General features: G+C 42.1%; 1 protein-coding gene across 6 annotated transcripts in view; it reads left to right on the plus strand.

Moving 5' to 3' along the window:
• The window catches only part of PDE8B (phosphodiesterase 8B), a 222,423-nt gene that overhangs the window by 142,760 nt on the left and 58,079 nt on the right, over window positions 1-21,584 (plus strand). For 5 of the 6 annotated variants that reach the window (XM_036020447.1, XM_036020446.1, XM_028527169.2 and 2 more), the window contains 2 exons: window positions 598-686; window positions 2,760-2,820. The exons of the other annotated variant lie outside the window; for it this stretch is intronic. In XM_036020447.1, coding sequence (XP_035876340.1) covers window positions 598-686; window positions 2,760-2,820 — 150 coding nt within the window. The remainder of the gene's footprint in view (window positions 1-597; window positions 687-2,759; window positions 2,821-21,584) is intronic. 6 annotated transcript variants of the gene reach the window in all.

Genomic DNA, 21,584 nt, shown 5'->3' on the forward strand with positions numbered 1-21,584 from the left:
CCACTTCCCCAAGGTCCAGAGATAGCAGGACCCTTCACACTCCCCTTGGCCTGTTGCATGGACAGGGTCAACAGCCAGACCGACCCCAGAGAAGTCTTGTCTGGAGGCCGAATAGGACAGTAGAAAGGTGATGGGCTTCAAGGAGCGTTAAAAGGTGAGAATTCTAAACCACATTCTCTGCTTCCCAATATGGGCACATTAGTTAGAATCTCTGAACCTCAGTTTACCCATTTGTAAATTAAGAATGATAATGTCAAACTCAGACTGTTGTGAAGATTTTGGGAAAAGATCTCAGAAAAATCCTTTGAGCTGGTGCCACTGTAGTCGTAGGGGTGCGAGCAGGGACTCTTCCCACTTGTCAGGTGCCCTGGGCCCCAGGAGGGGCAGCCTGGTGGTGGAAGTGTTGGTCTAATTGTGTTCATGCCTTGTGACCACGAGCCTTACAGAGACCGCTTTGCAGCGGAAGCAACAAGAGAGTCGTATTTGGTGAATGTAATAAAAGTATGTGGGAATTTATTGCTCAACTTGGGGAGACCCACTGTAGGAGCAGGTGTTGGTCTCGATGGCGGATGTTAAGAGCTCTCTTTGTCCATGTAGGAATGGCAAGGGGTTTACTACGCCAGACGGAAGTCCGGGGACAGCATCCAACAGCACGTGAAGATCACCCCTGTGATTGGCCAAGGAGGGTGAGAGCAAACTCGTGAACTCTTTTAGTCGAAGGGCCCATGTGGGCTTACTGAAATGTCAGTGTAAGCGTTAGACCTGCACATATGGTAGGCTTGGGCTGCCCGTGGCCTATACCAAGGACACCTCCATGTGACCAGCAGACATGGCTTTTCCTCTCTCTGTCTTCTCCTGCTATGGGCTTTACGAAGCTTCACCCCAACTGCCCAGCCCCACCTGATCATCTGTGGTTCCACTATGCCCACTACCCTCTGAAGGAGCTCAGGTTCTAGGCCAGCCCCCTTCATGTCAGCAGCACAACAAGGGGGAACCGACCCTCTCTCCTTGAGGCACTGGCTCTGTGCTTTCTCCAGGCGGCGGGAAGCCATGGTTCATGGTTACGTAGAGAAAGGTATGTCTAACCCAAAGCTGAGGTGGCCTAATTCCATTTCATCTCAGATTCCCAGAGAAGCCTATTTATTTGGGAGAGATAAGGCAAATATGTGATTCCTTTTCCTTCTCCCAGTTCAATTTTGTGAGGTTTACACAGCCAACCAGGATCCCCTGGCAGTCCGTCACTGAGGACCCTTTGTAAACCAGTCTGAAGGTCAACACCAGCCTCACAGTACAGGCTTATAAGGCTGTGTGCCGTCGCATGAAGTTTTGGAAAAAGAAAAGGGGGCGGTCATTGTGCCAATAGCCAGAGAGGAGAGCCAAGCCTGTGACTCTCTGGCTGCCCGCGTGCCCTGCAGATTGTGTGGTTAGAAAACAAGACGTTCCATGAAGTCAGCCAAGTGTCCACAGGCTGTTCCCACTCCGAGGCTGCTTGCTTGGCCAGTTTCAAAATTGTTCCCCCTCGGTTTAGAGACCATCGTCTCATATTCCCTGTCATTCTGCCTCAGTGTGGGGGGTGGGGGGCACTGATGGTCTCTGACCCTCCTCCTGAGTGCAGAGAGGGGCACCAGGCCCTTCTCCTGAGCCCAAGGCCCCCTGCATGGCCACCCCCGGGCAGTCAGTGCCCCGGACCACTGTGGCTGCCATGTTGTTATCCTCATCCCCACACCAACCTCTCCGAAAGTTTTAGCAGAGATTCACGTTGTGTGTGTGTGTGACCAGAATTATTAGGTGACCGGGACAAAGGAGACGTGCTATTGCTGGTAATTTCTGTCAGCATGAATTTTTCTGATCTTTCTGATTTTACAGATAAAACAGAAGTTCTTTTGTCCAGACACAGTGTTATTTTTTCCCCAATTGTAGGCAGTGAGCTACCAGAAGAAAATCTTATTAAAAGTAGGGAGTTTTTACCTCTTGCTGTTCCGTGAAGTTCATTACAGGATAACTAGTACATTCTTTGCTCTCCTCGGAGTTCTCCAGAGAAAACTGAACCAGAGAGAGACAGAGTCAAAGACAGAAACAGGGAGAGAGGAAACTCATTACTGTAAAATCTAAGACAGCCCACTGGAATTCCTGGCTTTGCTCTCACTAGAAAATCTACCTCAAGCTGAATTTTGTGCAGGGTGGAGGCACCTGTAGTCTTTTCCTGGTCTCCTTCATGGTAATGAGCAAGGCTGCAGGCTGTTTTGGGATTCTGCCCATGACCTTGAAATAAGAGGATTTTTCTCTGCCTGAAAAATGCCACCATTATGATGACCATGCTGTGACATAATATGGAAAATTAAATATAAAAATAGCCCTGAAATTTGATCATTGCCCAAATGACTCCTTTGCTTTCTATATAAGCTATAAAGTTATTAGCGTCAGCAGAATTAAAGCCAATTTTTTCTGGAGTAGCATTTCATCCCATCACTGAAGATAGCGAGGAGCCAAGCCTCAGGAGTGAGTTACAAAATGAAATGCCCATCAGGACAATGTTCCTGAGCCAGTGGCGACTCAGAGGGAAGCCCAGCTTCTGAAGGCATGTGTGGGCGGTGTGGGAAAATGCATTTTTGTAGATGGGGTTTTGTTTGAATTTTAAATCTGCCTTAGAATAGACCTGCAAGTTTTACTTTAAAAAGTTTCTGCTGATATTTTCACTTGCTGATTTGTTGAATCATCTTGTATCTGACTCACTAATAACTAATTATTTATGTTATTAGGAAAATTAGGCATTTTGTCTCCCTCAAGAAACTGTGTTGTACCACTGACAATAATAAGCAGGTACAGTATCCAGCTTGCTTCGTTTGCTTTGTCAGCCTGACCACGCATTACGTCCTCGCCACTGTTCTCTGCTTGTCTTTCTCCATGTCTTCTTGTAGTTGCAAGTTTGGAAGGCTTATGGCAAAATTCAACTCCTCTGGCAAACAGTAAAAAAACAAAACAAAACAAAACACACACACACACACACACACACACACACACACACAAAGTCCCCTGCAAGCCTGTGCTGCCATCTTAGGCATGCATATCACTTATGATTTAGCTTGTGGCTGTGCAACTCGAGACTAATATTTTTTGAAAGCATAAAATTCTTCCTTCAAATAAGAACTGTTCTGTTTTTCTATCTTAATTTCATCAGCCAATAAAAAGTATATATGCATTGGAATATGTCACCCCTATAAATTCATATCAAAAACAGGAATCACCCTGAATTAGTACTATGATTTTTTTTACCGTTACATCATGCAGAACAATATATTTTAGCATTGTCTTCTGCAATAAAAGAATTTTAATCAGTTTCTATATTTACGAGCTTTCCTTTTTAGAAAGTTTTATTGTAGAGAACAGCATTGGTATTTTTTTCTTTTTGACTTATACTTTTAATGATGGATTATGTGTATTTTTTACTTCATACTTAAAGGTTTGTTGATTGAGAAGTACTGAACAAACAATCATTAATTATCTGTTTTTGACAACATAAAACATGGCCTTTGCCTTAGATGAGGACTTGGAAAGGAGAGGCAGTGTATCTAAAGGATGTGAAAGATTGGAGCATGTTGGAGACTTGTCAAGTGTGGGGTTAGAAGGGGAAGCCTGGCCAGGCAAAGAAATAAAGTGGGGGAGTGACAGGACCCAAAGATGCCTGGGATCCAACCCCCCAACCCCCTATGAGAAGGGGGCTCCCACCTCAAAGGGAAATGGGACTGAGTGCAGGAGCCTGCACGGGGCTTCCAGTCACAGTTCAAGTCCACTGAGGTATCGAAGTGCATCTGCATAGACTGCAGAATGATCCCATTCGTCACCACACAGGGTTACAGATGTCATTGTTGTGATGAGAACTTCTAATGTCTATTCTTAGCAACTTTCAAGTATGTATTATAGTATTGTATTGTTAACTGTGTCACCGTGCTGCACATCACAACCCCAGGATGTACTTATCCTGCAGCTGGAAGTTCATACCATACCTTTGACCCCCTTCACCCACTTGATCACCCTTAACCTCTGGAAACCACCAATCTATTGTCTGTATCTATGAGTTCAACTTTGATTTTTTTTAATTTTTATTTTTTTAGATTCCACATATAAGTATATCATACGGTATTTGTCTTTCTCTGACTCGTTTCATTTTGACTAAGATCCATCCATGTTGTTGCAAATGGCAAGATTTCCTTCTTTGTTATGGCAAAATAATATTTGATTATTATTTGCATGGGTCCTTGAATAATCTCATTTGTTCAATGTTGCTTTATTATAATGTTGATATGAGATACCATAGGATCTTAATTACTGTTTATATCAATTAGCCTATTGTAAAAATGGTTTTGTCATATGTGGTTTCACTTAACCACGTGTGCATAGGTTGCAGAACCTATCAGCAATGTTAAGTAAGGACTTACTGGGGGCTGTGTGTGTGTGTATACACTCATATAAATACCTCATTTCTTAAAGATTTTATTTATTTTTAGAGAGAGGGGAAGGGAGGGAGAAAGATAGAGAGAAACATCAATGTGTGGTTGCCTCTCACATGGCCCCCACTGGGGATCTGGCCTGCATCCCAGGCATGTGCCCTGACTGGGAATCAAACCAGTGACCCTTTGCTTCACAGCCCATGTTCAAGCTACTGAGCTACACCAGCCAGGGCTAAACACCTCATTTCTTTATTCATCTGTTGATGGACACTTGGGTTACTTCCATGTCTTTGCTATTATAAGTAATGCAGCAATGAACATTTATCATGTCCTTTGGATAACTACCCCAAAGTGGAATTGCTGGATCATATTGTAGTTCTATTCTTAACTTTTTTTGAGGAACCTCCCTGTTATTTCCACAGTAGCTGTGCCAATATACGTTCTTATCAACAGTGCACAAGGGTTATCTTTTCTCCACGTTTTTGCCAAAACTTATCTCATGTCTGTTTGATAGTAGCCATCCTAACAGCATGAATTAATATCCTATAGTTTTCATTTGCAATTTTCCTGAAGATCAGTGATGTTGAGCCCCTCTTCATATGTGTTGGCCATTTGTATGTCTTCTGAGGAAAAGTGTTTAATTTTTTCCACATATGTGGGGGACCGACTTAATTTATACAGGAACTTTTTTACTGTGCATGTGGTGGCACTCCTAGCCCGTCCATTGTTCAGGGGTCACCTGTGTGCAGATCCTCTGCCCCTTGGGTTTCATTGGATTGTTTGTTTTGCTGTTGAGTCATGTGCGTCTTTTGTACATTTTGGCTATAAACCCTTTACTGGGTATATGATTTGCAAATATTTTTTCTCACGTGGTAGGCTTCCCTTCATTCTGTCAGCGGTCTGCTTTGCCGTGGGAAGCGGTTGTGTCTGATGCAGTCCCACGTGTTCATTTTTGCTTCTGTTGTCTTTGCTTTGGGTGTGACATCCAAAAAGTCATCACCAAGTCCAGTGTAAAGGGGTTTCTTTGCTATGTTTTTGTCTTCTGTGGTTTCAGATCTTATGTTCAAGTCTTTAGTCCATTCTGAGTTGATTTTTGTATATGGTGTTAGGATAGGGGGCCAGTTTTCCTACCACTATATATTGGAGAGACTGCTTTTCTCCATGGAATATTCTTGGCTCCCGTGTCATAAATTAATTGATCATCTCTATGTGGATTTACTTATGGGCTCTCTATTCAGTTCCGTGGAGCTCTGTGTATGTTTTTATGCTAATACCATACTGTTTTGATTCTATAGTTTTTAAATATAGCTTGAAATCAGGAAGCGTGTGCCTCCAGCTTTATTCTTCTTTCTCAAGATTCATTTAGCTATTCTAGCAAAATATTCCAGAATAGCCATAGCAATCATATGCTTTTTCATAGGATTTAGTTCAATATGAAATTCCTTCTTTTGCACTAAGAATTTTGTCTGGAATTAGGAAATTTTCAATAAATACCACCAAGTCACTCAGAGCAGCAAGTCCTTGGAAGACCAATGGCAAAAGAAGGAAATTGACTTTCATAGGGGAAAAAAGTCCTTTTAATAGCAAAGCTTAGACAGCCCAGGAGGGAGAATGAGATCACCTGGGAGTTGACACAGGAAGGGGAGAGGTACGGGAAATCCTGGTGCCTGGTCACAGAGCAACCACTGAACCCAAGCAGCACAAACCAACCTGTATGGGCTGTGCTGAGCATTCATGCTAGAAACAAGCCAAGTGCATTTTATGTCCAAACAGAGCACAGCCTCCTCCCACTGACCTAGCCTTGTTCCTACCCCTTCCTCTCTTTCTCACTTAATGAATGGGACCCCCGATCTCTCTGTCACCAGTCTCCCTGCAACTCCATGTGCCCAAATTCTGCCAGGTCTTCATGGCCTAGCCCAAGAAGCATCAAGTCCCATCTCCCTCCTCCAGTCCCCAAAGAACCTTCTTTACCATTATCATGGCTATTTGCATGCCTAACTGCCCTCTCCTCTCCAGAGGGGTCACTAGCATGTGCTCATCTGTGTTTGCACATGCTGCCTGGCACACAGTAGGCCTTCAAACTATTGGTTAGCTTGAATGGAATTGAATGTCCAGGTTCTGTCCTCTTGCCCCCTGTAAACTCTCCCTGCTTCTCAGAAGAGCAGCCAAGCCCATAGCACAGGACTGAGGGATGCGGAACCGAGGGCCCACCCCGTCTTTTCTGAGGCTCTAAATAGAAACATCATTACTGCCATGAATTAGCTGCTGTTCTGAGAATAGTGGAAACGCAGAGCTCAGATACCCTGAGTCATTGACGTCACCTAATGGTGCTGCACAGGCCTAGAGAGACACTTAGATTTTCCAATAACAAAGAATTTTTATATCCCTGGCTAACCACAGTGTTTCTCCTCATTGAGGAGGCTAAAGTGAATGGCGATGGGTTTGTGAGGGGAAGGGCTCCCTAGGGGGTGGAGGGGGCGGCAGGGAAGCAATCTGTCTGCAGGTGACTCCAGTGGTGCTGCTTTCTGGGGTCTAGCTCTGACGTCAGAACTTAGCCATGGGTGTGCATTGTAACGAGGAATGAAATTGTAAGCCGGACTGCTGTCTTCTGGTGATGCTTGTCAGCAACAAAAGTCTCTTTTCCTCTGTGAACCTGTAGCTCTTTGCCAAGAGGCTGGAAATGCTCAGTGAGGTTTGTCTGCTATAAACATAGTCTCTACCTTCACCACAGGCCCACTTTCTCCTCAAATATGTATCGAAACCTGTTCTGTGCTGCCACCAGGGACACAAAGTCTCTGCCCTAGAAGTCATAGGGGTTGCAGACAGGTAAACAGGATGCATTTCTAGAGGGCAGTGTGGGGAGGTACGAGCCTCACGCCAGAGAAGCACAAAACACAGACCCACAGAGACTGGCTAGGGTATTTTTAGGTGTCACCTATACCCTGCAGGCCAAATGTGGCCTGTTTTGTAAATAAAGTTTTACTGGGACACAACCGTGCACCCCCGCTATATAGTGCTGTGGCTACATAGGTACAGTTATAGCACAGCTCATATGGCCAGCAAAGCCTAAAATACAGGGTCTGGCAGAAGTAAGGTCTGCTTGACTGTGGTTGGTAGGGTAATAATATGGGTGTAATAACTTATAGTTTTTATTTGAACATTTTACCTAAAATGTCATATGGTGTGCTTGAGTTTGATATTGTTATGTTACAGAATTATATGCTTGTGATTTTGTAATAAAAGACTTTGTAATAAAAAGGGGGCATTATTTGTGCAGGGTCCTGCTGTATTTACTGCCTGGACCTTTACAGAAAAAGTTAGCTGAACCCATTTCTAGAAGATAATTTTCTTTCTCAGATTTCTCACTTTCTTAGGCCAGGGACAGTCTGCCGGGCCTCCTGGAAGTCCCTCTCTCCACGCATACACACACATTCTTGGGCACCCTTGCCTTCCGGCCAATCCCTGCTCCCTGGTTCAGAGCTGTGGGGACCTAGTTTCTCCAAGACCACTGCCTTTTCCTGAGATGCAAATTCAAATCCAAATGCATGTCTCAGACTGTGGGATTTTGGGGATCTGGTCCTCGAGTCAGATTTGTGTAGGACCAGGGAAGCTTCCAGAATCCCTGACTTTGTACCAGCTTCCCTGAAACTAGCCTGGTCACAGCAGGGAGTCTCCCCACTGCTACCCCCACAGTGCCCACCCCCAGCTGAATCACAGTGCATCCCCCTTCTCACTTCCTCCTCTGAGCCATGGCCAGGAGAGCACTCCCAGAAGCCAGTGTGCCCACAGTGGGTTAGGAGCCCTGAAAAAGAGTGTGGGAAGCCAGCAGGCAAGAAAGCAGGGCTGTAGTTGGTGATATGGATTGAATCAGCTGGTCCCCTTCTCATGGAAGGACAACATGCAAGCCATGGGGAAGCCTCGGGGAGGTACAGATGTCTCATGTCTGGTAAGAGGAAGTGGCTTTCTTGTGGATTCAGGGAGCGTGGACCACGCAAAGAGCAGCTCCAGAAAAGACTCCCTGTTCCACGGGGTTAGAGCAGGGGAAGGTCTGTGGCCCGGCTCAGAGGAAGAGCTCTTCCTTCTCGCCACTCAGGGTTGCAAGACGAAGGCTGATTAAGAGCAGAATGAGACCAGCCTGACCTGGATTTTGTACACGGCTTTCTAGGGCTTGAAAATGGAGCACTCTTGCCATTGGAATGCCATTGGCCATCCTGCCACCTTTATTTCATGACAGGACGGTTGTTTTAATCAGGAAAAAAACAGGAAGGACATAATCCCTGGATGAAGAGTAGCTGTTTAACTTGAGTAAATCTAGCTTGGTGGTGAAACGGGTCTCTCCCGTTGCAGACTGTGAACATTGTCACAGCTTGAAATCAGTCTGGGGCCAGACATTTGGGAGTCACTGACTCCAAAGCACCTTCAAATATGTACCTTATTTGCAAATGGAAGAGGCAAAAATGGGGTCTGAATTGGCCAAGTTTGCAATGATGAAATTTTGCTTTGAGATAAACTTTTGGAGGTTCATCAATATTTTGTTTTATAGTAAGCTATTTAACTTTGAAATTGCTGTAAAGATTGGGAAAAATGGAGCTTTACTGTAATAATAAGACTAAGTCTGTCAGAAGTGCATACAAGTTGCAAAGGATATGGAGTAGCAGCGAGTGAGAAGGGAGAGAGAACAGGTCTTCAGTCTTGTGAATGCTTTGTGTGGGGAAGAAGGGACTGAGACCTGAGGGCCACAGCTGTAGAAAGTTTTAAGGGATCAGATTAGACTCAATATGGGGAAGATTTATTAGATTGACCAAAATTGATAGCCTTAGTGGGTAGTGAGTTCACCACCAAGGGAGGTAATCAAATAGAAGTATACTGAGCACTCAGTGGGAAAAGCTGTCTAGGAAAGTTACTCATTGGCCAGCTGTTAGACTAGATTGGAAGTTCTCCAAGTGTGGTTCCCTGGAGCAGCAGCAGCCCCACGAATTGGTTAGACTTGCAGAGTCAGACCTACAGAACCACTCTGGGGGGTGGGCCTGTGCAACCTGTTTTAATAGAGACCTCCATGGGATTCTAATTCACTCTCAAGTTTAAGAGCTACTGGACAAGATGAATTGCTTCAAGACCTGAGCAGGGGCTGTTCTGGGTTAAATGTAGTCAGAAAGGATTGTTTTCACTTCTGCCCTCCAACCTCCCCATCCCGAGTATGAGGGGCCTGACACAGGCTACTCAGGACCTGATATTGAGAAGGACCCTCAGCTTTGCCCCTGTCACGCCCAGCCTGTGCCCTAGACCAGCCCGTCCAGTACTGATGTTTCTAGTCAGATGGAGACATGCTGTAAGTGTAAACCACACGCTGGATTTCAGACACTTTGTATGAAACAGAAGGCAAATTGTCTCATGAAAATTCTGTCTCATATCGATTACATGTTGAAATGATAACATCTTACACATATTGGGCTTAACGTATTAAGGTTAATTTCTGCTGTTGGTTTTCATTTTTACTTTTTAATGTGACTACTAGAAGATTTAAAATTGTATATGTGGTTTACATTTGTGGCTCCCACAATATTTCTGGTCCAGCCCTTTCCTCCCCTGATAAATCTTACCAGGAATCCAGCCCCCACGCCCTTTCACACGTGATGGAGGGACCGACAGGTTGTGCGTGTGGTGTAGTTTCTGCCGGTGAGTCAGCTGCAGACCACTGAGCCTCCCAGGAGACGAGGGGGATGTGCTGAGGGGCAGGGAACACTTTTGTTTGGGGAGAGGTGGGGAAACGGTCCACTAGTTCCCACACTGCAGCAGAAAGCTAGCTCTCACCCTCGAGGGCACTTGAGTGGACAGCGAGGAGCCTGGGGCACCATGCCTCTGACGGGCTGCTGCCCGCTGCCCCTGGGCCCTCTGCAGTCTCCCCCCCACCCCCCAACTGGCCTCTCTCAGGTGTCTCCTTGCCCTGAACGCCCCCGGGTCTCTACTCTCCCCACATTTGCCAAGTTCCATACCAGCCCCTCTAAACCTCCCCTTCCCGGCGGGAGGCTTGGCTGATGGCCTTGTCATGATTTGGGGACTTCTAGCATGTGGCAGAGCAGGGTCCTGATGACTGAGAGTGTCTAATATTTCACAGCGTTCTCCATGAAAGCGGGAGAAGAGGGTGGCTGGTACAGGGATTTCTGCTTAGCGCTAAACTAACCCTAGTGCCCAAAACAGGTTTCCAGTTTGTCCGAAGTACCCCAGCACTTGATGTCTGGCATGTGCTTTTGAGTGGTATGAACCCTGTGCCACTGCCTCATCCTTCAGGACTCAAACCAGCTTCTTACTCCAAGAAATCTTTCCACACCTGCCACCTATGTCTCTCCCCACCAAGGAGGCGACAGTGACACTGTCTGCGTCGCCCATTGGACCATTCATCTCACTCTGCTTGGGCAGTGCACACCCACTGTGTGTGCCTGGTAAACATTAGGAAACTATTTTGAAAACTAACTTTTTCTCCCTAACACTATAACCTTTGGCACACATAAAAAATAAAAGGGGCAGCTCTATGTAGCCCCAAGTTATTATTACAGGTAGAGTTTGATCTGTATGTGGCCAATGTGTGTGTGTGTGTGTGTGCGTGCGCCCAAATGCTGTGCCAGGTGCTGTGACAAAGCATTTTGCTGTATTCTCCAGAGACACACATCCAAGTGTAACTTCTTAGAAGGGAGCTGGAGAAAAAGGATGCTGGTGCTGGAAGCACGACCTCATTTTCCCAAGAGCAGCTGTTCACGTTGAGAAGCGTATTTGACGTGATCAGTGTTTCCGTGACCCTGGGTTTGCACATACGTACTCTACTCATTGTGGGCATCCCAAATACTTGCTGACGTATTTGGTAAAGCCACTAAATAAACAAAATTTTTCCACTTAGCTGTAGTAGACATTTACATGAAGCTATTTAAAGAAAGGCCTCTAATATTGCATAACCACATTTTCGCCCAAGAAATCACACGAGAACAGCCAGAGCCGGAGCAGACACAAACGGAGTACCTGCCGCGTGTCTGAAGGTGCAGACAAATAGGAGCTCACAGCGGGGACAGTGGACAGACAGGGACACTGAGAATTCATGACACAGGAGTATGAATCCTGTGTGTGGAAGGTCTTGACTCCAAGGCAGAGACACAATTTCCTGCCTGGCGTTGGTGGTGGCTGCCTTCATGGTAGCCAGGCAGTCTCCACAAGCTTCATGAAGTCCTAGGGGCCTGGGGGCTGAAGCCGAGCTAGAGTCACCTGGCTGATGAGGGGAGGGTAAGCTGAGAACATTCTGGGCATATGCACCTACCCTGAGCCTGGTGGGGGAGGAGTCTGCCTCGTTTCAGGAAGACACAGGCACCCTCACCCTGTCAGAGAAGCTCGGCCCTTGTGGCCAGCAGGGCAGCATGCCCCGGCGTTGTCAGTCCTGCACAGGATGGGGTTCCTTTGTGCCAATCAGTCTCTCATTCTGTCCTTTCTGCCCTGTCAGCAGGTGTTTATAAGGCACTTCTCCATGGTGCGGGGACAGGTAGGAGGTGGAGGACGGGAGAAACAGAGGGGAAGGGACTGTACATTGGAGCTTAAGTTTAAGTTTCCCTCTGTGCAAAACCATTCATGCCCACTCCACGTAAGAGTTTAATGAACAGTCCCCTCCCCTCCAAACAATTTTAATTTATATTTATGTGCATGTAAGCTATTTGCATCTTGAAATTCATCCTATAACAAACCCATGGCAAATTCTGAACAGAGATATTCCTTGTAGGAAAATATGACCAGAAAAGTTAGAGTTTATATGGATAAAATCCAAAGAATTTAAATCCATATTTGTGATTTAATTTAGATCACAATATATCTGTGTTGGCACAGATTTTTTTTTAGTTAAATTGACATATAACATTGTATTCGTGGTAGGCATATAATGTAATGATTTGTTATATGTATACACCACAAAATAGTCTCCACAGTAACTTTAGTTAATATCTATCACCACAGTTACAGATTTTTTTCCTGTAATGAGAACATTTAAGATCAACTCTCTTAGCAACTTTCAAATGTGCAATGCAGTATTGTTAACTATAATCATGCTGCACATTACTTTCCAGAACTTATTACTGAAAGTTTGTATCTTTTGACCCCCTTGACCCATTTCACCTACCCCATACTCCTCCACCCCCGGCAATTACCAGTCTGTCTTCTGTACCTATGAGCTTGGTTATTTTCTTTTTGGTTTAAAATTCCACATATAAATGAAATAATGTAGTGGGGTTTTTTTTGACGTGTTTTTTAAATTTTTTATTTTTTTATTTATTGTATTGTTTTCCATTATCACTTAGTCCCCTTATGCCCCTTCCCCCTGCAGCCACCACATTGTTGCCTGTGTCCATGAGTCCTTTCTCCTTTTTCCTCAACCCCTGCACCCTGAGCCTTGCCCCAGCCCCCACCACTAGCTGTCAGCCTGCTCTCTATCTATGAGTCTGTCTCTGTTCTGTTTGTTAGTTCAGTTTGTTCACTAGATTCCACATATGAGTGAGATCATATGGTATTTGTCTTTCTCTGACTGGCTTCTTTCACTTAGCATAATGTTCTCCAGGTCCATCCATACTGTTGCAAAGGGTAAAATTTTCTTCTTTTTATGGCCAAGTAGTATTCCATTGTGTTTATGTACCATAGTTGTTTTATTCATTCATCTATTGATGAACACTCAGGCTGTCTCCATATCCTGACAATTGTAAATAACGTTGCAGTGAACATAGGGTTGCTTATGTTCTTTTGAAGTAGTGTTTTGGGTTCCTTCAGATATATTCCCAGAAGTGGGATCACTGAATCAAAAGGCAGATCCATTCCTAATTTTTTGAGATATCTCTACACTGCTTTCCACAGTGGCTGCACCAGTCTGCATTCCCACTAACTGTGCAGAAGGGTTCCCCTTTCTCCACATCCTCGCCAGCACTTGTTTGTTAATTTACTGATGAATGTCATTCTGACAGGTGTAAAGTGATATCTCATTGTGGTTTTAATTTGCATTAGGGATATTGAACATCTTTTCATATGTCTATTGGCTATCTGTATGTTAGAGAAGTGTCTATTCAGGTCCTTTGCCCATTTTTTAATTGTTTTTTTTTTGGTATTGAGTTCTGTATAAATTTTGGATATTAATCCCTTATTAGATGTATTGCCGAATATGTTCTCCCATTCTGTGGTTTTTCTTTTAAATTGTTGATGTTTTCTTTTGCTGTGCAAAAATTTTTTAGTTTGATGTAGTTCCATTTTTTTTTAAGATTTTTATTTATTTATTTATTTTTAGAGAGGGAAGGGAGGGACAGAGAAAGAGAGAGAGAGAGAGGGAGAGAGAGAGAGAGAGAAACATCAATGTGCGGTTGCTGGGGGTTCTGGCCTGCAACCCAGGAATGTACCCTGGCTGGGAATCGAACCTGGGACACTTTGGTTCCCAGCCTGCGCTCAATCCACTGAGCTATGCCAGCCAAGGCTGATGTAGTTCCACTTTTTATATTTCCTTTTGTTTCCCTTGTCTGGGGAGATATCTCAGATAAAATATTGCTACAAGCAATGTTTGAGATTTTTCTGCCTGTGTTTTCTTCTATGATTTTTATGGTTTGGGGTCTAACATTTAAGTCTTTGATCCACTTTGAATTTATTCTTGTGTGTGGTGCAATAAGGTGATCTAGTTTCATTTTTCTGCACATACCTGTCCAATTTTCCCAACACCATTTATTGAATAAGCCATCTTTAGCCCATTGTATGTGCTTGTTTCCTCTGTTGAATATTAATTGAGTACAAAGTCGTGGGTTTATTTCTGGGCTTTCTATTCTGTTCCATTGATGTGTCTGTTTTTATGCCAGTACCATGCTGTTTTGATTACTATAGTCTTGTAGTATAGTTTGATATTATATAGTGTGATTCCTCCAACTTTGTTCTTTTTCAGGATTGCTATCACTATGCAGGGCCTTTTGTGGTTCCATATACATTTTTGAATTATTTGTTCTAATTCTATGAAATATGTCATTGGAATCTTGATAGGAATTACATTGAATCTTTAGATTACTTTGGGTAGTATGGACATTTTAATAATGTTAATTCTTCCTATCTATGAACACAGTATGTGCTTCCACTTAATTTTATCTTCTTCAGTTTTTTTCTTCAGTGTCTTATAATTTTCTGAGTATGGATCTTTTATATCCTTGGTCAGGTTTATTCCTAGGTATTTTAATGTTTTTGAAGAAATTGTGAATGGGATTGTTTCCTTAATTTCCCTTTTGGTTAGTTCGTTATTGGCATATAAAAATGCAATTGATTCCTGGATATTAATTTTGTATCCTGCTACTTTCCTGAATTCATGTATCAGTTCTCATGGTTTCTTGGTGAAATCTTTGGGGTTCTTTATGTACAGTATCATGTCATCTGCAAATAAAGACAGTTTTACTTCTTCCTTTTCAATTTGGATGCCTTTTATATCTTCTTCTTGTCTGGTTGCTGTGGCCAGGGCTTCCAGTACTATGTTGGATAAGAGAGGTGAAAGTGGACATCCTTCTCTTGTTCCCAATCTTAAGGGGAACAAGTAGTTTTTACCCATTGAGTATGATGCTGGCAGTGAGTTAGTCATACATGGACTTTATTATGTTTAGGTATGTTCCCTCTAATTCCATTTTTCTGAGAGTTTTTATTATAAACGGGTGCTGGATTTTATCAACTGCTATTCATGCATCTATTGATATGTGGTTTTTATCCTTCATTTTGTGTATGTGGTGAATCACATTTACTGATTTGTGAATGTTATACCAACCTTGCATTCCCAGAATAAATCCCATTTGATCATGGCATATGATATTTTTTGATGTGTTGCTGTATTTGGTTTGCTAATATTTTGTTGAGGATTTTAGCATCTATGTTTATCAGGGATATTGTCCTATAACTTTACCTTTTTGTGGTGTCTTTATCTGATTTTGGAATTACGATGATGGCCTCATAAAATGAGCTTGGAAGACTTCCCTCCTCTTGAATTTTTTGAAGTACAGTAGTTAGAGCAGGAGAGTGTTAGTTCTTGGAATGTTTGGTAAAATTCACCTGTGAGGACATCCAGTCCAGGCCTTTCGTTTGTTGGGTGTTTTTCGATCACTACTTCAATTTCCCTAGGTGTAATTTCTCTATTCACATTTTCTCATTCTTCCTGATTTAGTTTTGGAAGATTGTGTGTTTCTAGGAATTTATCCATTTCATCCAGGTTGTCCAGTTTGTTGGCATGTAGTTGTTCATAATATTTTCTTACCATCCTTTGTATTTCTTTGGTGTCTGTTGTAATTCCTCCTCTTTTATTTCTGATTGCACTTACTTGGGTCCTCTCTCTTTTTTTCTGGAAGAGTCTGGTTAAAGGTTTGTCAATCTTGTTCATCTTTTCAAAGAACCAGCTCTTGGATTCATTGATCTTTTGTATCATTTTTTTAGACTCTATTTCATTTATTTCTGCTCTAATCTTAAGTATTTTCTTCCTTCTACTCTGGACTTTGTTGTTCTTTTTCAAGTCTTTTAAGTGTAAAGTTAGACTGTTTATTTGAGCTTTTTATTGTCTTTTGAGGTAGGCTTGTAATGCTATAAATTTCCCACTTAGGTTTGCTTTCCCAGTGTCCCATAGATTTCAGATTGTTGCGTCCTCATTTTCATTTGTTTCAAGGTATCTTTTGATTTCTTCCTTGATCTCATTGTTGACCCCTTCATTACTTAATAAGATGTCATTTAGCTTTCACATCTTTGTCTATTTTTCAGTATTCTTCTTGTGATTGATTTCTAGCTTCATAGCACTGTAGGCTAAAACACTACTTTATATGATTTCAATCTCTTAAATTTATTGAGACCTGTTTTGTATCCAAACATGTGGTCTATCCTAGAAAACTTTCCTTGTGCACTTAAAAAGTATGTATTTTCTCCTGCTTTCTGGTGAAATGTTCTGAAGATATCAATTAAGTCCATTCGATCTAGTGTCATTTAAGGGCACTGTCTCCTTGTTGATTTTCTGTCTGAAAGATCTCTCCTTTGAAGTCAGTGAGGTATTAAAATCCCCAACTATGACTGTATTTTTGTTGACCTTTCCCTTTATGTCCATCAGTATTTGCTTCACATATTTAGGTGCTCCTATGTTGGGTGCATAAATGTTTACTAGGGTTAAATCCTCTTGTTGGATTGTTCCCTTTATCATTATGTAGTGTCCTTCTTTGTCTCTTAATATGGCCTTGGTTTTAAAATCTGTTTTGTCAGATATAAGTACTACCCCATGTTTTATTCCTTTTCCATTTGCACAAAATATCTTTTTCCATCCTTTTACTTTCAGTCTGTGTGTACCTTTCTGTCTGAGGTGGGTCTCTTGGAGGCAGCATATATATGGGACTTGTTTTTTGATCCATTCAGCTACCCTGTGTCTTTTTGTTGGAGCTTTTAAGCCAGTTACATTTAAGATGATTATTGATAGATACATACGTAGTGCCATTTTATTGTTAGACTATTTTCCTTCATCTTTTTTCTTTCTCTTCTTCTTCTCTTCTTAAAGCAAGCCCTTTAACATTTGTTACCATACTGGTTTGGTGTTAACAAACTCCTTTAGCTTTGTCTTGTCTGTGAAGCTCCTTATTTCTTTTTTTATTTTAAATGATAGCCTTGCTGGGTAAAGCAGCCTTGGTTGTAGGTTGTTGTTTTTCATCACCTTGAATATTTCACACCACTCCCTTCTGGCTTGAAATGTTTCTGTTGAGAAATCAGATAACAGTCTGGTTGGAGCTCTGTGTAGGTAACTACCTGCTTTTCTCTTGTGGCTTTTTTCTCCTTGTCTTTAAGCCTTGCATTTTAATTATGATGTATCTTGGTGTAAGCCTCTTTGGGATTACTTATTTGGGACTCTCTCAGCTTCTGGGACTTGTGTGTCTTTGTTCTTCACCAGATTAGGGAAGTTTTCAGTCATTATTTCTTCAAATAGTTTCTCGATCCCTTGCCTGCTTCTTCGTATTTGTTTTTATGTATTAGGTGGATCTGCAAAGACTCTGGTGCAGACCTTTGCCAGACTCTGCTTGTGACTGACCCTGGGCAACCTATTCAGAGCTGCCAGTGATTCACAGCTTGTGGCTCCCTTTGCCAGGCTTGGGTGTGTGCAGAAAGGACCAGACTGTGTACCAAGGCTGGCTTTTACCAGTACCAAGCCCAGGGAAAGGGTCAACTAAAGTCTCAAAGCTCCCAGAGATCCACTTCTGCCTGCAGGCTTTCTGTTAGGCTTACTCAATGAAAGTCTTCTAGCCGTACTCCTCAGCAGCAGAGCTAAAGATGCACGGGTTGGGTGAGAGGGACTCTTGTGGGTGAGGCTATTGCTTCCCTTCAGGCAGATGCTGCTTGTAGGGAGGTGCTCTGCCTGAGAAAGGTGGCCTCTGCAGTATGGGGAGGATCCTCAGTAGGATCCTGGCAGCTGTTCCTCCAGTTCTCTTCCTAGAGCCACCAGCCCCAGACTCTGCTCATGTGTCTCTAATCCACATGAGCCCAGGATAAGTGACTGCAAATGAAATTTTGTGAATCAGCCCTTAAGAGTCTTCCTGCATCTCTAGCCATCTCTCCCTTATGGATAGAAACCCAGCTACTTTTCACAAATGTATGTTGTTTGGGTTCCTTTCTGGCTCTGGTATGGTATTTTGGGGAGCCCAGCTTTGGTTTTTACCCGACGTTTCTCAGGGGGAACCCCCGGCAGTCACTGAAATATCCCTCTGGAACTTCAGCTGCCACCCATGGGAGAAGCCCAGCCAGCCCTCCTCTATACTCTGTATCAGTTAGGCTGTGGTGATGTGGCTTCTTCTGTCTGTCTGGGGTCTTACGGCTTCTCACCAGCTAGTGTTCAGTTGATTATTCAGGATGATTTTTCCATAATTTTGTTGTAATTCCAGTTTGGTCCCGGAAGGAGGTTAGTGTAGCTTCCACTTACTTCTCTACCACTTCTCTTACTTGGGTCTGCTCTTTGACTTACCTGACTTAGCATAATGCCCTTGAGGTCCATTTATGTTTTCACAAATTGCAGGATTTCATTGTGTATATGTACCACATTTTATTTATCCATTCATCAGTTGAAGGACACATTGTTTCCATGTCTTGGCTCTTATATAATGCTGCAGTAAACATGGGGGTACATATTATCTTTTTGAGTTACTGTTTTCATTTTCTTCAGATAAATACCCAGAAGTGGAATTGCTGGATTGTGTGGTAATTATATTTTTAATTTCTTGAGGAACCTCCATACTGTTTTACATAGTGGTTACATCAACTTACATTTCCACCAACAGTGCATGAGGATTACCTTTTCTCCACATCCTCACCAACACTTGTAAGCTCTTGTCTTTTTTTATAATAGCCATTTTAACAGGTGTTTAACAGGTGTCAGCGCATTGTGGGTTTGATTTGCACTACCCTTTTGATCAGTGATGTTCAGGTAACTGTTGGCCATCTGTGTGTCTTCCTTAGGAAAAAATCTATTCTGATCCTCTGCCCATTTTTAATCAGATTTTTTTTTTTTGCTGAGTTACATGAGTTCTTTGTGTATTTTGGATATCAACTCCTTATCAGATAAATGATTTGCAAATATTTTCTATAATTCCATAGATTGCTTTTTCATTTTATTAGTGGTTTCCCTTGCTGTGCAGAACCTTTCCTGTGTAGTACCACTTGTTTATTTTGCCTTTGTTACCTGTGCTTTTGTGTCACATCCAAAAAATCATCATTAGGAACAATGTCAAAGAGCTTACTCCTAGGTTTTCTTCTAAAAATTTCTTGGTTTCAGGTTTTATATGCAACTCTTTAATCCATTTTGAGTTGATCTTTGTGACTGGTGTAAGAAAGTAGTCCAGTTTCATGCATTGCCTTTGGCTTTCCAGTTTTTCCAACATCATTTGTTGAAGAAACTGTCCTTTTCCCACTGTATATACTTGACATCTTTGTCATACATTAATTACCAACATCTGTGAGGTTTACTTCTGGGGTCTCTATTCTGTACCTTTGATACATGTGTCTGTTTCATGCCAAAACCATACTGTTTAAAATAGTATAGTTTTGTAATATAGCTTGAAATTGGGAAATGTGATGGCTCCAGCTTTGTTCTTCTTTCTCAAAATTGCTTTGACCAATATTTTGGGATCTTTTGTGGTTTCACACAAATTTTAGGATTTGTTCTATTTTGTGAGAAACACCTGGGAATTTTCATAGGGATTCCATTGAATCTATAGATTTCTTTGGATAGCTTGGATATTTTAATAATATTAATTCTTTCAATCCATCAACATGGAATATATTTCCATTTATTTTTGTCTTCCTAAATTTCTTTCATCAATGTCTTATAGTTTTCCATGCATAGGTTTTTCACTTCCTTGATTAATTCACTATTCCTAATTCCTTATTCGTAGGTATTCTGTTCTTTTTGATGCAATAGTAAATGGGATTGTTTTCTTAATTTCTCTTTTTGATAGTTTGTCACTATCAGAGAGAAATGCAACTGATTTTTGTGTATTGATATGTATCCTATAACTTTGCTAACTTTACTTAGTAGTTCTAATAGGTTTCTGCTGGAGTCTTTAGGGTTTTCTACATATAGACCACTTCATTTGCAAATGGAGTCAGTTTTACTTTTTTCTTTCAAATTTAAATGCCAGTTACTTCATTTTCTTGTCTGATTGTTGGGACTAGGACTTCCAGTATTGTGATGAATAAAAATAGTGAGAGTAAACATACTTGTCTTATTCCTGATCATAGGTGAAAATTTTTCAGTTTTTCACCATACAGTATAAGGTTTGCTGTGGGCTTGTCCTGTATGGCCTTTACTATGCTGAGGTATATTTCTTCTATGCCCAGTGTGTTGTTTTTCTATGGTGAAAAATTTATATTTAGAATTAGCCTGCTGGGCTCAGTTTAGATTATCTCCATTTTGTTTGCAACATCCAGAGCATCATAGTCTGGGGCCAGTCAAACATACACTTTTTCTCTCCATCAGGCCTGATCAGGGTGTTGACCTTGGCCACATCAGTGTCACAGAGCTTCCTCACAGCCTGTTTGATCTGGTGCTGGTTGGCCTTGCCATACACAATGCACACCAGTGTTTGTTGTCTTCTTTCTTCTTCATGGTTGACTTGGTGGCTAGTGGAACTTGATGATGGCATAGTGGTCAAACTTGTTTCTCCTGGAGGTACTTGTCTGAGATTATTTGGACTGCCTTCAGAGCTGCAGTGTCTTGCTTGGGCTGCCAGAATATAGGTAATGTGCAGAACTTCTATTTTGTGTGTGGCTGTGGATGACTTTCAATACTGCTTTTCTAACCTTCAAAGCCTTTACTTTGGTTTTAGCTCTGGGGGCCACAGAGGTGTCTGCTTTTCTTCTGGTGCCGTCTTTGTGAAAAGTTATTGAGAGTTTTTGTCATGAATGGATGTTAAATTTTGTCATACGCTTTTTCTGCATCTACTGAGATCTTATCTTTTGTATATCATTTTGTTAATGTGGTATATCACATTAATTGATTTGTGGATATTGAATCATCCTTGTATCCCAGGGATAAATCCCATTTGATTGTGGTGTACGATCTTTTTAATATGCTGTTGAATTTGGTTTGAAAATTCAGTGGAATTTTCTTGAAAATTCTCGAACTTAATTCATTCCAGAAAACAATTCAAGAAGCATTTTGTTAAAAAAATGAGTCTCCTTTGTTTGTCTCCTGAGAGACACGTGACTGACCATACAGGTATCAGCATGAAAGGGTTGTTGAGTAGGGAATCCCAGCCTGAAGTTTTGTTAGACAACCAAGACATTTTTTTCCATGAACAACTTGGTCAAAAACCAAACTGTTTGAGAACCAAGTTGTTCAAGAACTGAGGGTTGGCTATTTTGTTGAGGATTTTTGCATCTATGTTCATCAAGGATGTTGGCCTATATTTTTCTCTTCTGGTACTGTCCTCATCTGCCTTTGGTATCAACATAAAGCTGGCCTTATAAATGAGTTTGAAAGTGTTCCCTTCTCTTTAGTTTTTAAAGGAGTTTGAGGATTGGCATTGATTCTTTAAATGTTTGCTAGAATTCACCAGTGAAACCATCTGGTACTGCATTTCCTTTTGGGGAGGTTTTTGA

This window comes from Phyllostomus discolor, chromosome 3 (assembly GCF_004126475.2).
Source record: "Phyllostomus discolor isolate MPI-MPIP mPhyDis1 chromosome 3, mPhyDis1.pri.v3, whole genome shotgun sequence".
NCBI classification, from domain to species: Eukaryota; Metazoa; Chordata; class Mammalia; order Chiroptera; family Phyllostomidae; genus Phyllostomus; species Phyllostomus discolor.